This window comes from Lemur catta, chromosome 1 (assembly GCF_020740605.2).
Source record: "Lemur catta isolate mLemCat1 chromosome 1, mLemCat1.pri, whole genome shotgun sequence".
Taxonomy (NCBI): Eukaryota; Metazoa; Chordata; class Mammalia; order Primates; family Lemuridae; genus Lemur; species Lemur catta.
The window spans coordinates 197,899,094-197,914,604 of record NC_059128.1 but is presented as its reverse complement, the minus strand read 5'-3'; the positions used below and the strand labels follow the sequence as shown (position 1 = coordinate 197,914,604).

At 37.4% G+C, this 15,511-nt stretch overlaps 1 protein-coding gene across 2 annotated transcripts; it reads left to right on the top strand.

Annotated features, from left to right (window-relative positions):
* The first annotated feature begins 10,458 nt into the window (after positions 1-10,458).
* RPL22L1 (ribosomal protein L22 like 1) lies at positions 10,459-14,166 on the top strand. 2 transcript variants are annotated; one of them, XM_045539652.1, is made up of 4 exons: positions 10,459-10,555; positions 12,001-12,093; positions 12,257-12,378; positions 13,902-14,166. In XM_045539652.1, exons 1-4 carry the CDS (start codon positions 10,547-10,549, stop codon positions 14,044-14,046), a joined length of 369 nt encoding a protein of 122 aa, XP_045395608.1. In that variant the 5' UTR covers positions 10,459-10,546; the 3' UTR covers positions 14,047-14,166. The 2 variants fall into 2 exon arrangements, with proteins under 2 accessions (XP_045395608.1, XP_045395609.1); XM_045539653.1 differs by having other exon boundaries at positions 10,522-10,555; positions 12,004-12,093.
* Positions 14,167-15,511: the final 1,345 nt, after the last annotated feature.

Below are 15,511 nucleotides of genomic sequence, written 5' to 3'. Positions count from 1 at the left end.
CTAGCATTCTGGCTGGGAATGTTAATTTCTAAATTTTAGTTCCAGGTTTAAGGACAATTTTGTTTTTATTTTTAAATGTTTAATAGTTTTTAAAACTACTAAAATAGTTTCTTGGTTCAAAATTCAACATGTAAGAAAAGTGTAAAAACATCTTCCCATCTTCATCCCCTTCCTATGCATCCTTCCAGAAATATTTAATACAAGAGAGATGGTCCTTGCCTCATCCCTTACCTCCCAGGGTCTGAGGTTTTTCCTTTCCTGCCAGCTGGGAGTTGCTGCTCTCTTTCCACAAGGACATGAGTGGTATGATAATTCCCTGAAGCAAACTCTTCACCCTTTTTCCAAACCTCACCACCATTTCTAATCCACATCAGCTGGACAAGGTTTTCCCTAGGTGGCTCAGCAGCTTCTTCCTTTTATACACTGTACCATTCTAGAACATCTCTCTTGCTCCCTGACATGTGAGCCATACCTCATATCTATGATCAATACCATTAATATCCATAATCTTCCAGATCCAGAAAGCAGAGTTGAGCAGTAAAAGAAGCACCAGATTAGTCTTCCAACCCACATCCTCACTCTCTTTTGCCACTTTAAAATACAGTAGCCCAGTTTCCCAGAGGTAGGCATGGGAAGGAAGAAGAGTGAAAAAGGTCTAATTGTGTGTTTTGTGTCTCTTACAGCCTGTCAGGGTCTCTTCCCCTTCTCCCCCCATAACTAAACATTTTAACAAATAGAATGTCTTTTTGTGGGACTGCCACATAGAACCCATACTGCCTGTCTAAAGTGTGCACTCCACTGGGAACTTAAAAGATGTATTTCCCACAATACATTCAGCAGTGTCAGTTACAACCACTGGGTGTATATTGACTCAAAAGGGCCCATCTACAAGGTCATATCAATCCATTGTCCAATTTGAGTTATTTCTGATCCAGTCAAATCGGCCACACCCATAGACAATGACTTGTGTTCCAATGTCCAGGCATGTCAAAAAGGTTTGGGAAACTGGGTTACCATCAGATCCCTGACACAGATTCTAAGGGAGAATGTTCGTCCACCTAACATTCATAGCGTGGTTGCCTTTTTTGTTTACAATTATGTGTGTGAGTTTCACTTAAGTTGTGGGTGTCACTGTATTTCATTTTACTTGCGATACAATCAGTGAGGTAAATCTTTTGGATATATATCAAAAGCTAACACCATGGTGTTAGAGAATATACCTTTCTTTCAAAGGCAAATGGAACTTTCAAAGAGAAAGGTATTTGAAGCACAAAGAAAACAGTACTAGTTTCTATAAAGTAGACATATTAAAAATGCTCTGTGATACCAATCCCAAGTGAAATTAAAAACAAAACTGGAAAATAAAAAGGCCCTTCTAAATTTAAAAACATGCACAGTGTACAATGAAAGGGTAAATACAAACAACAATTAAAGAATTTCTGGAAGATGATAATGAAAACATCATCAGAATCTATGTAAAGTAGTATCAGAGGAAAATTCATAGCCCTATCATCTATATCAACATCAATGAAAGAATGAACATAAATGAATTAAATTCCCAAATCAAACAGAAAAATAACAAATCAAAAGGATGCACAAGGGAAGAAATGACAACAATAAAAACAGCAATAAATGGGTACAATGCATACTAACTGGGTGAAGAGCACACTGATAACTTTGACTCAAAGTGTACAAAAGCAAATTATGTAACCAAAATGTGTGTACTTCTGTAATATTCTGAAATAAAAATCAATCAATAGCAGAAATAAATGAAGTGAATAAGAAAAATAGCAAATTAAATAAATAGATTAAAATTCTGGTTCTTTGAAAAATTAACAAAATAGACCAATCATTAGCTAATTTATTTCAGGAACATGAAGAAAACACAAACATAAAAAATGAGAAATGATGAAGAGGAATAACTAATAATGCAGAGGAAATAAAACAGGAAACTCTGCAAACCTCTATGCAAATAAATTTGAAAACCTAGATGAAAATTGAACTCAGTAAAGATAGAAAGCTTAAAGAAAATAATTTAATAGAAGAATTGGAGAAAGTTATCAAGACACTTCCCAGACAGAAACCAACCAAACAGAAAACAAAACCAGGTCCAAACGGTCTCACAGGAGAATTTTACCAAACCTTTAGAGACCAGATGATCTCGAGATTACATAAATTGTTTTAGAATATAGGAAATAAGTAGAATCCCTAAATTCTTTTTATGAAGCAAGTATGATATTGATACCTAAACCCAATAAAAATAACAAAAAAAGAAATATGGATGCAAAAATTCTAATTAGTTTTTAGACTCAAACACTACATGAAGAAAATAATACACCATGCCTACATGGAGTTTATATTGGAAATGTAAGAATGGTTCAATATTAGAAAATCTATTAATATAATTCACTATCATAGGAAATATATTAATATGTTAGGAAATATTTTACTAATATTTACTATATTAATAGACCCAAAGCGAAAAAAATCATGTTATTTTCTCCATAGATACTGGAAAAACCATCAGTAAAACAATATCCATTCTCAAAATAACTCTTTAGAAAATAAAGATGTATGAATACTTATTTAATGTAAATATATTTATGTTTATATATGTTAACATAGTATGCACATTAGATATGTATATGATGTATATACACAGGTGCATATATACACATATATGTGTGTTTATATACATGTGCACATGTGCATAAAATTCAAAAGCCAGCCTTTTATTTAATGGAGAAACACTAAAGACACTTTTTTTTTCTTTTATGGAGACTGAGTCTCACTCTGTTACCCAGGCTAGAGTGCAGGGGCATCAGCCTTGCTCACAGCAACCTCAAACTCCTGGACTTAAAGTAATCCTTCTGCCTCAGCCTCCTGAATAGCTGGGACTACAGGCATTCGCCACCATGCCTGGCTAATTTTTTCTATATATTTTTAGTTGTCCAGCTAATTTCTTTCTATTTTTAGTATTGCTCAGGCTGGTCTGGAACTCCTGATCTCAAGTGATCCTCCTGCCTCGGCCTCCCAGAGTGCTAGGACTACAGGTATGAGCCACCTCAGCCAGCCAAGACATTCTCACTAAAGTCAAGAACTAGACAAGAATGCCCACTGTCTTGACCTCTATTACATTGTTATGAAAATATAAACCAGTGCCATCAAACAATTAGACACATTTTCAGATAATCTGATAGTATACCTGGAAAATCCCAGATGCTGACTCAATAAAATCGTCCAGCAAGGTAGCAGGATATAAAATTAACATGCAAAAATCAAGCTTTATGTACACACATAATAACCAGTTAGAAGACACAATGGAGGGAAAACCTCACAATAGCAACAACAAAAAAATAAGATATAGTCACTTATAAGATATAAGTGACTAAACTTAACAAGAAATGTTCAAAACCTATACAAAGAAAACTGTAAAACACTTCTTAAAGACGGAGTCGACTTGAACATATTCCATGTTCTTGATTGATAGTTCAACATCATTAAGATTATTAGTTCTACCTACTTTGATTTGCAAATTGAATCACTAGGAAAATACTGAAAAGAAAGAGCTATGAGTGGAGACAAACAATACCAAAAATTAAAACATATTACTAAGCCTCTATAATCAAAACAATGAGGTACTAGCAAATGAATAGGCAGACCGGTAGAATATTAATAGAATATTCAGAATAGACCCAAATACATATAGAAATTTAATATATGATAAAGATAGTATTACAAATCACTAAGCAAAGTTTGACTTAATCATGTTGGGACAATTGGAAAAAAATTAATTTGGAAAAAATAAAATAAGATGAATTGCATACAACATACATAAGAATAAACTCCAAATAAAGCAGAGACCTAAATGGAAACAATAAAACCATGCAAGTCCTGGAAGAGAACATGGGTGGATTCCTCTATAACCTGGCTTCTTTTCAACTGATTGGAAATCCAGATACAATAAAAGATATGTGTGTGTGTGTGTTTGTGTGTGTGTATGTTCTTTGAAATATTTCTACAATCTTTAGTAAGAATAAGTTATTTCTAAATAAAAAAATTTTAACTCAAAAGAGTATGTATAGTACCATCCAATTTTTATAAAGTTATCTAGATAGAGGATAGTTATCTAGATAGAGGATAGTTATCTAGACAGAGGATAGATAAATGATAGACACACACACAAACACACACACACACACATTCACAGACATGCATGCCCCAAAGCATTAAATAGCTATTTCTGAGCAAGTGGGGTTTTATATATTTTTATGTTATCTTTTCTGCTTCTCTATATTTTCTTTCATGAGCATTTCTTTTTGCATAAGAAGATAACAGTAACGTTATTAATTTAAAAAGTTCCTCTAAGCATTATTTATAATAGTGAAAAAATGGAAATAATCTGGATGTTCACCAACAGATGAATGACTAAATATACACTGAAAATAATAGGTAATAAAATTAAGTAACGAAAAAAGATACTTGTTCTCATTTTAAAGATGCAGAATTCCTGTAGCACTATATAACAAGAAAAACTTACTTGGATGAATCTGTAATTTGTTAAAAATAATAAAAACAGGTGAGGCATGGTGGCTCATGCCTATAATCCTGCACTTTGGGAGACCAAGGTAGGAGGATCTCTTGAGACTGGGAGTTCGAGACCAGCCTGAGCAACATAGTGAGACTTATCATCCAAAAAATACAAAACTTAGCCAGGTGTGGTGGCACATGCCTGTAGTCCCAACTACTCAGGAGGCTGAGGCAGGAGGATCACTTGAGTCTAGGAGTTTGATGTTGCAGTGAGCTATGATGACGCCACTATGCTCCAGCCTGGGCAACAAAATGAGACCCTGACTCAAAAACGAAACAGAAACAAAAACAAAAAAACCCAAAAAACAAAAACAAACAAAAAAACTTTCTGTAAAATACTGTAAAAAAGGAAAAAAAACCAAATAACTTAGGTTTTTCTAAATACACATTGAGAGAAAAGATGCACTGAAGCAAGCATAAATGTTTTACTCATACGTTTTTAAAATTTTTTAAATTATTTTTTATTCCAAAACATTAAGGGGGTACAAATGTTTTAGATTACATGGATCACTGTCATAATGCTTGAGTCCTGGGTATAGGTGTGCCCACAACCCAAATAGTGTTCATTGTACCCATTCGGTAGGTTTTTGCCGCTTCCCTCCTCCCTCTTTCCCCCTCCCCCCTCATTGATTTCCACTGAATTTTACTTCCCTCTGTGCACATGTGTGGTCATCAGTTAGTTCCAGTTTAATAGTGAGTACATGTGGTGTTTATTTTTCCATTCTTGTGATACTTCACTTAGGAGAATAGTCTCCAGTTCCATCCAGATTGTTGCAAAAGGTATTAATTCATCTCTTTTATGGCTCAGTAGTACTCCACGGTATACATTTACCACATTTTATTAATCCACTCATGAATTGATGGGCACTTGGGTTGTTTCCACATCTTTGCAATTGTGAATTGTGCTGCAATAAATATTCAAGTGCAGTTGTCTTTTTTATGAAAAGTCTTCTTTTCCTTTGGGTAGATACCCAATAGTGGGAATGCTGGATCGAATGGTAAGTCTACTTTTAGTTCTTTGAGGAATTTCCTTAATGTTTTCCACAGAGGTTGTACTACTTTGCAGTCCCACCTACAGTGTATAAGCGTTCCTTTCTCTTTGCATCCACACCACCATCTATTGTTTTTTACTTTTTAATGCTCTCTAATCAAATTAGTAAAGAAAGGGCAAGCAGCAGTAACTTAAGTTCCTACTTCCCCTGCCTGGTCCTCTTAGCTTTCATTAATGAGTATCTAACAAAGAACTACACATAGATTTGAGATTTTAACAGCAATATTCTTTGGTAGTACAAAGTTTGTCCACAGTGTCTCATTGTTGTTTGCACAGAAGGGCTGCAGGCCATCCTTTGCTAAAACTACGCAGTTTGCTTCCATAAGACTGTTTGCACTGCAATGTCATTTGAGTATGTTTTCCCAGAGATGAGTAGTGCAATGCCTTGTGATGCTTAACATGCTTCACTGTGTAGCACATGGCACAGAAAGAAATGGAATAGGATGTTTGTTACACATACAAAATTTTTTTTTTACAATGCTTAAATGGTGATAACTTTGATGACTTGGAGTTTGGATAGAGAGAAATTTACAGATTTCTTTCTTTTTTTTTTATAAAAGCTGCAAGCAAATAGGATGGGTTTTAATAATGAATAAGTATATTTCAGAGGTACAGACATTGTCTGCTTTCTTTGGTACAGTGTGATCCTCTGTGCTGATTTCCAAAAGAGAACACTGTAGAATAAGGTGCACTATCTACTCCTGTGAGAAACCTTGTGTGATGCAAAAAGCCAGGACAGATACACACCTGCAAGAAGAGCAGATGTGTGATATACAAATGGACCAGAACAGATAATTCTATTCTGAGTCCTCTTTGCTGAAATGTCAGAGCAGTTTTTCACAGTTCAAAAAATACATATTGATACTTACATGGATAAATGCTTATTAGATTATTTACAAACATTCATAAGCATATCTATAATATTTCCAGCACAAAATAATCATGTGGATTTTAAAGATTTATGTTGACCACAATGTTTATGTTTTAGTGGGTGTACATTTACATATTTTCAATTTAAAAAATAATGAGGGTTGTAAGAATAGTCTTCTCTCCACTATTCTGAAGTACCATTTGGCCATAAATGGCAAACAAACACATTTGTGTGTGAACTTTTTATGCTCTCTAGTCTACTCCATTTGTCTATATTCATAACCTTAAAACAATATTGTATTGTCTTAATTATAGTATCTTTAAAATAAATCTTAATCTGGTAGAGAAAGTTCTTCTATCTTATTTTTTTTTCTTAAAATATATTCTTGCTATTCTGGTACCTTTGTGCTTCCATACAAGTTTTCAAATTGGTTTTTGTGAGACAGAGGAGGAGAGAGAGAGAGAGAGAGAGGAGGAAGAGAGAGAGATGAGATAGAGAACACCTGTTAAGCTATTGTTTGAGATCACACTGAATCTATAATTTAGTTTTGAGACAAATTACATCATTATTTTATTGGGTCTTCCAATCCCTGACCATTGAATGTCCTCCTATTTATTTGGTCTTCTTTAATTTTTCTCAATTATATTTTATAGTTCTGCACAGAGGTCTTGTACATCTTTTGTTATTTTTTCCTTACGTATTTTATGGTATTAAAAATGATATCTTCTTCAAATTCCATTTTCTAATTCATTGTGGTTTATAGATATGCAATTTATTTTTGTATATGAAGTTTGTACCCAGCAATCTTGATATGTTCACATAATAATTCTAATAATTTATCTGTAGGTTCATTGTCGGTCTGATTTCGTAGATTTTGAGGGTTGATTTTCATGCATAGTGGTTTGTTTTCCTGTGTATTTAGTGATTTTAAAAAAATTCTCAGCTCATATTTCTGGAAGTTTATCTCAGAGAATTTTTTTGTGCCTGGATTTAAAATGGATTTCTCCAGAGAGCATTTGCATTTGCTTCTGCCTGGCACTAACAATCCAAGCACACTTTAAACTACATTTTTAGTTTGGAGATTTTTCATGCTATTTGGGCAGAGCTAATTCAAGCTCGGAACAAATATGAGCATGGCTTGTCATTTCTGCCTCCAAAAAATTCTATTACTTTTCCAGTAGCTTAACCATACAATAACAATTATTTATAACATGATATTTTAGCCATTTTTTAAGACGGCTACATGTGGAGGAGTTTTTCTTAAGAATTTAATCTGTCATGTTGTCCTGTATTCTTTGTTTTACTGATCTGTCTACTCAGGCTTCAGTATCATGTAAATCCAACGACTGAAGTTTATGACATATGAAATATATATCTATCATATATTACCTTATATTCAAATAGCTGGAAAGGCACACTTCCCTTCATTGATCTAAATTGTCTTGGCTTTTTTCAGACATTTATTGTTTTTATGTGTTTTAGAAATAGCTGTCAAAATAAAAAAATAACTGGAGTAACGACTAACATTGTGTTAATATATCTGTGTGCGTGTGTGTGCGTGTAAGCAGTTCAGGAAGAATTTAGTTATTTACAACAGTTACTCTTTCCATTGGCACATTTTTGGTTAATATTTTTCTTAAGTTTTTGTTTTATTTTGTTTTGTTTTCTAATTGGGAGAAATCTTTTTCCCCGTTACAGTGTCTAACCAGTTATTTTGGGATTACTAGTTACTTTGAAGCACATGTTGTTCTTATAACCCCTTTGTAAAAATAGCTTACCAGTGTTTAAGGAGTTTATTGTCATCACATGGAAGGCTACTAAAGACAAGGAAAACAAAACAATAAGTGCCTCAATTACTAATTTGTTTTCAAAATATCCAATAGCACAAGAATCAGTTCTGCCCTGCAGCCTGGGCAGCCCTTGAGGAGGAAATGCTGATTTCTTCCCCTCCTCTTAATGTTCAGAAAAGAAATGAAATTATAATACCATGGTTTTGAGGCAAGCAAAAAAAATCTTGTTGACGTGGATTTCTTTGAGGAATTCAGTGCTTCTCTTCAGGCTCTAACCATCGTATGCTTTATTAAAGCATAGTTTCTACAATAACTAATTGCTGGAATAAAGGACACACACCATTATCACTTTCTAGGGTCATTCTCCAAATTAACAACAAAAGTCCACTTCATCCCTTATCCCAGCCCCTAGGTACCATAGTTTCACCCCGGAATTACTGGTAAACTCTGAGAGGCATGCCACTTTTCTGATCTGACTTCAGTTTACAATCCTTCAAAGCTCAAAAGCTATTGATATTTTTTTTTCCTTTTGTCATCAAGACACGTCCACCCTTGTATGCCTTGTACATATGATTGTTAAGTCACAGCAAACATTCGTTGACTTTTAACTGTTAGAGCCAGTTCCCCTCCGCCCCAGGAACAGAGAGACAGAGTCACTGAGGCTGCAAAAGGCAAAGGAGTTTATTGGCTAGCTCAAGCTAGGGTCCAAGTCCCAGAGCACCAACGCAGGGTCCCCTCACAAACCAGGACCCCGCCCTGGGGTAAAGGTTAAGCTTTTATACTTTTCTGTATGTTAGTTTCCACACGACACGTTAGTCTGCACACGACACACTAGTCTGCACCCGACACACTGGGCTGCACAGGACATACTGGGCACTCCATCCCCCTTTAGTTTATTTGTTCTTTTAAAAGTGGCTGATCATGTTGGCTCCTGATTGGTTGACTCTAAGCCTCGGGCTTTTCGCGCCGGCGCCAGTTGTGGTCAATGTCATGTCGGGGAAGAGGAGGGCCCGTGTCACGTCAGGGGTGGTTGTTGTATGACTTTTAGTTTCTGGTTACAAGCGATATTGAGAACACACGCCTTGTACAAGCTGTTCACGCGCTGATCATGTCTTGTCTTTTTTATCTAATTAGTTGGTTGGTGGGCCCCGGGACTCTCCAGCCCTTTATCAGGAAGTAACTTGCAGTTACCTCCCCGGGGCCTTGTTTTTTCTCCATTTTAGTGAAGCCTATCATGGCTCCACTTAAGCTAAGCGCCAAGCCAGCAAGCCACATATACAGAAGCAGAACTAGGCTGTTAGCTTTTCACATCCAGGAAGCCTAGCCTATCATGGAGTTACCCTGGCTCTTATACCTGTTTTTCATTCTGATTAACTATATTTATCAAACAACTAAAAGCAAGCACAGTCACAGAAGCAAATAGCATCAGTTAGAATCAAAGAGAGCACATTTTTTTCTCTAAAACAATTCATCACACACACACACATTTTCCTACCATCAATTCCTGTTCTTCATAACTGGAAGGCATTTTGGATGGCAGTTAGGAGACCTAGAGTTAACTCTAAAACCCACGATAAAATAGATTATACCCAAACACGTGAACAAGAAGTAAGCACTTTGTGTTTTTCTCTTAGAAAGATATTTTTTCCAAGGACCTAGTTTATTTTTTCTCCCTGATTTCCCTCAACAGTGATTTCCCTCAATAGGTATTTAGAAAACAGGGCTCACTTTCACAGCTTGGGTTCTCTCGGGTTGCGGGGCGGGGGATGGGGGAATAAAAGAAAACAGGGCTTACAGACAAAACACACAGAAATAACGTTTTCGCTGGAGGATTATAATTGCAATATAGGAGAGGAGATCCCAAAGCAACCTGAGACACTACCTTGCCCTGACTGAAGACAAGATTCAGGTGATTGGTGAAAGATAACTGCCGCATCCCTCGCGCCGGGGAGCAGCCCCAAGACACGCGCAGAGACGGCGGTGATCAACGAGCCTCTGCAGCCCGCAGTGGAAAACCGAGAGCCACTAGAACTGCGGCCGCGGATGGGCGCTCGCAGGAAACCTGACTGCACTCTTATCCTACCCGCCTCCGGCCACGCCCTCGGTTTCCCGGGTTACTGGCCGCCGCGCCCTCTTCCGGGAGGCGGGACTCCGACGCTCCGAGCGCGTGACGCAGCACGCTGTGGTATAAGTACGCGCCGCGCGGCGGCCGACTCCTCTCTGGTCCTGTGGCCTGGTTTCAAGATGGCGCCTGTGAGTGAACGTGGTCTTAGTGGGAGTGTTTGGGGGCAGAGTAGATGATTTTTGCGGCTGGCGAGTGGACGTCTCAGTCGAGATAAAGGGAGGGGAGACATGGAAGCCGGGTCAGGAACACAACCAAGATGTTAGGTTCTTGCGTTGTTTTTCTTGAGTCCTGGCTGCTGCCATGCGGCCTGATGGAGTTGGAGCTGGGTTCGGAATTGGATGGGTGAATTTAGGATGGGTGGTCATGGCACTCAGGAAGAGAAAGGCACGACTGCGGACGGGGCCGGTGGTGCTGCATCTGAACCCTTGCTTTGCTCTCTCGCGCCTGATAACGCTGTTGACGCTCTGTTTGCACCGGGAAGGGGGGAGAGGTGGGTAATCCGACCGGTCTGACGGCCTTGCCAGGCCGGAGGGAGCCAGAGGCGGTCGGAGAAGTTTCTGAGAACTTTTAGAACTAAGTTGGGGGAGAAGTCATGACTCTACGGTGACGTGCGTCAGATATTTTAAGTCATTAATAAGGGAACCAGTAAGTTAGGTACATGCCCGCAACTTACAAAGAAATGTTAGGGTAAAATCGCTGGGCTAGAAAACTGGGTTAAAGCCCACTGAGGCCATAAACCCTCTGGGGTTTTCCGTTCCATTGTACAGGAACTGTCTGCGTCTCCCAGGTTAACTTATGCCCAAACCAGGAGTCAGGCCCAGCACCCACTGCTCTCTCGTCAGTTATAAGTTTTGGATAACTTTTTGTTTTTTTGGCACAAGTTAACCCGACTACCTGAGAAAGCAGACTGTATCAATACTTGATATCCATTTGGGTGGATCTAATTTGAAGACATTCTCTAATAAATACTGATTTGTCTGTTTTCCTTACATTGAATATCCAGTGTTACTAGCCGCAACATTTTGCTTATGTAGCCATATTATATGAACTTGGTGTAAAATGTTTAGATATGGAAAATCTAAATGTAAAATGAAACCTTTACCAAAGGTCCTCCCCGCCTTTCCTTATATATCGATGTAAATATATATATATATATACACACACATACATACATATATATATATATAGGCCAGCATAAGAATTGGATTCTTATTATGTCTAATAAGTGGGTGGAATTGTAGCTCTGGCAGTAACTGAGCTTGGGCTAGAAGGTGTACTAACCTGTTCCCATCTGCAGTGGGGATGGTGGTAAAGCAGTACTTGGCCCATAGTAAACCATACACAGTAATTTAAAATTGAACATTAGTGGTCTGGAAAATAATGAAAGCCCACAACTTTTCTTGACAACTTGAACAAAATCGGCCTTGGTTAGAAGTTTAAATCAACCCCAGGTGGGTCTTTTTTAAAGATTATACACTGTTTTTCTATAACTTCACAGTACATTGTGTTAAGGCTTTGTATGTAAACTGAATAAATTGTCTTACAGCATTATCATAATTTTAACTTTATATAGCAGAAAGACAAAAAACCCAAGAGGTCAACCTGGAAGTTTAATTTGGATCTTACTCATCCAGTAGAAGATGGAATTTTTGATTCTGGAAATTTTGTAAGTATCATTCCACTCAGCTTATTATAATTGTAGAATTCTTGATAATGGTTTAAGTATATAATAAGTTGATATTAACCTAAGGTCTATTCCTAGGGTACCTTCCCTAGTGAATATCTAGGGTTTTCTTCCCTAGTTTTGCATTTCTTCTGTTTTGAAATAGGAGCAGTTTCTACGGGAAAAAGTTAAAGTCAATGGAAAAACTGGAAATCTTGGGAATGTTGTTCACATTGAACGCTTCAAAAATAAAATTACAGTTGTTTCTGAGAAACAGTTCTCTAAAAGGTTGGTACTTGTTTTGCAAATTTTTATGAAGTTATAATAGTTGAGAAATATTTTATAGAATATGTAATCCTGGCATTTATTCTATTCATACGTAAGAATACATTTGAACTTATTAAAGGCCTGTATGAATAGGAAGTACATTAACTGGGAGCCAATTGCTTATTGACTGTTTATAAGTGCAATTTATTACTAGGATATAGCAAGTCATGTCCAGGGTTCTTGTCCAGTAAATTATAGGCCCTGTAAATCCAAGTTGTTTATAAACTTTAATGTTGAGTGCTTTTGTAATTGAATATGTTGCACTGTTGCAGGACTGGGTAACCCAACAGTGAACCAAACAGGCCAATTAGCCACTACCAAGGAGCTTCTCTAATGGAGAAGGGAGAAAGTGAAATGCAAGATTAAGCAGTGATAAGTGCTGTGAGAGGGCATAAAGAGGGTTGCAAGGTTTTTAGATAAATTGGTCAGGAAATGCCTCACCTAAATGAAATGCAGGAATAGTAAGGAGGCCAGTGTGTTTTGGGAGGAATGCATGATATTGGAGGGGTAGCTAGGAAGCAGATCTTGAAAGCCATAGGAAGAAGGGCTTTGAGTTTTATGTGCATTGGCAAGCCATTGATCATTATGGCTGACAAAGATGGGTGGTGAGCTTGTTGGAAACTGAAGATGAAGACTTAAGAGCTTATGGCTTGAACTAAGGATTCGGAGAGATGACAATGTAGTAGCTGTCCTCAAAGACCTTATAGACAATCAGGTAATTACTATAAAATACAATTCTGTAATTGTTGTATTGGATGTAGAGATAGGGCACGAGAATTTTCAGAAAAGCTGAGACTGACTGAGCATAGTTTGCCAATGGAATGAGGTATTCCAGGCAGAGGGACGCAGCATTAGCACAGGGCAGGGGAGCTTTAGAGGAATGCTTGGTAGTTGGAACTGCTGTAAAGTGTAAAAGGAAGAGAATGGCTGGAGTGATGAAATTGGACCATGCTGAAAGCTTTTTTTATAAGAGCTAAGGCAGATACTTCTTACAAGGCTGTTTGTAAAACCTTGAACTTATAAATGAACTTAATTCTCTTGACAGGTTGCCTCTTGTTGATCCAGGGTGCCATTGAGGTTAGGGAGGTTGATAGTGGTGAAGGGGGTGTTAACATGCATAATGTATGCATAATGTATTTGAAGAGTGAAATTGTGTATTGGTTGATTTAAAAATAATTTGGCTGTGGCAGTAAGGCTGAAGAGGAAGCTACCATTGCTCTGCTACATAAAATCTCCCAGTGTAAAGAATACTAGTTTATTTTAGGGAGATGGGAGAATAAGGGTTTCATAAGGCATAAACTGATTCTGATTGAGATTGAGAGCCTGCTTGCTCTTATTTGTATCCATAGCATCCTTGCACAATGCTTAGTATAAGTGAAAGGATGACATTTTGGAGGGAACTGGGCACACAAGAAAAAAGATGGTGCGCATCTTCCATAGTAGGGACTAGATTGCTTGATGACATTCATCTTTTTATTTTAAAGGTACTTGAAATACCTTACCAAGAAGTACCTTAAGAAGAACAATCTTCGTGATTGGCTTCGAGTGGTTGCCTCTGATAAGGAGACTTACGAACTTCGTTACTTCCAGATTAGCCAAGATGAAGATGGATCAGAGTCTGAGGACTAGGTGAAGCCATTCCTTATAGGGCTTTGCTTACTACTAAAACAGATGTAGCATACACGAGAAAGAAACATCTAAAAATGGGCTTTTAGTTTATCAATGAATAAAAAATATTGCACTCTTAAACTTTGGTCTAATTCTTTTCACATATGCTATTTACATGATTTTGATTTTCCTTTAATAATTTCTATAAACAGTATTTAAGTAGCTTATATAGCTGGTAGAATTTTCCCCTAGGATTTCCAACATTTATTGCTTTTAAAATGTCCTCAAGTAAACGTGTTATATAGGAAATTGTACTTGAAGCACAATTTCATATATAGCAGTATGAAATTCTGTTTTCTTCAGTCTTAGATATTTTTGTATAATTTGTAAATACAACCTTGAGTACCTTAGAATAGTTATTACACATAAATTTTCAGTATTTGTTGCATCACTCTTGCCTTCTGCTTCAGAGGATGCTATGTACTAATTATCAAGGGCTTTGTATGGGTGAGCATCATTCCTGATCCAAACCAATATTTAATGGCCTGTTAGAAATCTCCCATGATGCCTTATAGGCACCAGAAACTGAACTTTCAAATCTGAACTCTGGTCCACTAAATCTACTTCTGTGTGCCTTGTCTGAAAAAGTAGTTTACTTAGTTGGAATCTTGGACCATCCTTATCTCCTCTCACCCTCCTATCCGTTATCATTCTAAAAATATTGGTTGACTGTTAAAACTTCCTAGTGATAGACCTTTTCTCCAAATACAGTGGCCTCATATTTAAGTGGATGGTTTGGCAGAATCCAGATTGTAGAAGATGAGAGAACAAAAGGGAATGATGTTCCTTTTTTTTTTTTTTTTTTTTTTTAGTCTGTCACCCAGGCTGGAGTGCAGTAGCCTCATCACAGCTCACTTGCAACCTCAAACTCCTGACCTCAAGCAATCCTGCCTCCCCAAGTGCCAAGATTACAAGTGTGAGCCACCATGCTCTGCTTGATGTTTAGACTTTGAGCCTAAAGGTGGTTGTGCCAGCACCTCAGGGACTTAGTTGGGCCCTGATGTCAATAGAAATATGTTGCCAAGTATGTCTTGACAGTTCTGGCCTAATTGTACATATTAACACAGTTGGTACTGCAGGTGTTCAAAATAATGGCTTCATCAAGTGTTTTACTTTCCTAAGTAAGTGCTCCCCAATCTTAACACACTGCAACCACTCCTTGGTTCTTTCTTGGATGACTCAGTTTCCAAACTTAGCTCTTTGCCCTATTTCAATTTTTCATAAATAGTACCAGGTACCTACTGTCCCTTCTCTGCCAAGCACTGGGGATGTGATGGTGTCTAAAAACACCCAATCTGCTCTTCTGCATTAGTGTAAGTGCAGTGAGGGAAACTGACCAAGTGATGACATGGTTAGTTTTAGTGCTACAAGGAGAGGTTTATAAAAGGAATTTGGCAGGGAAGGTCAATCCCTTTTGTTCTCTCTC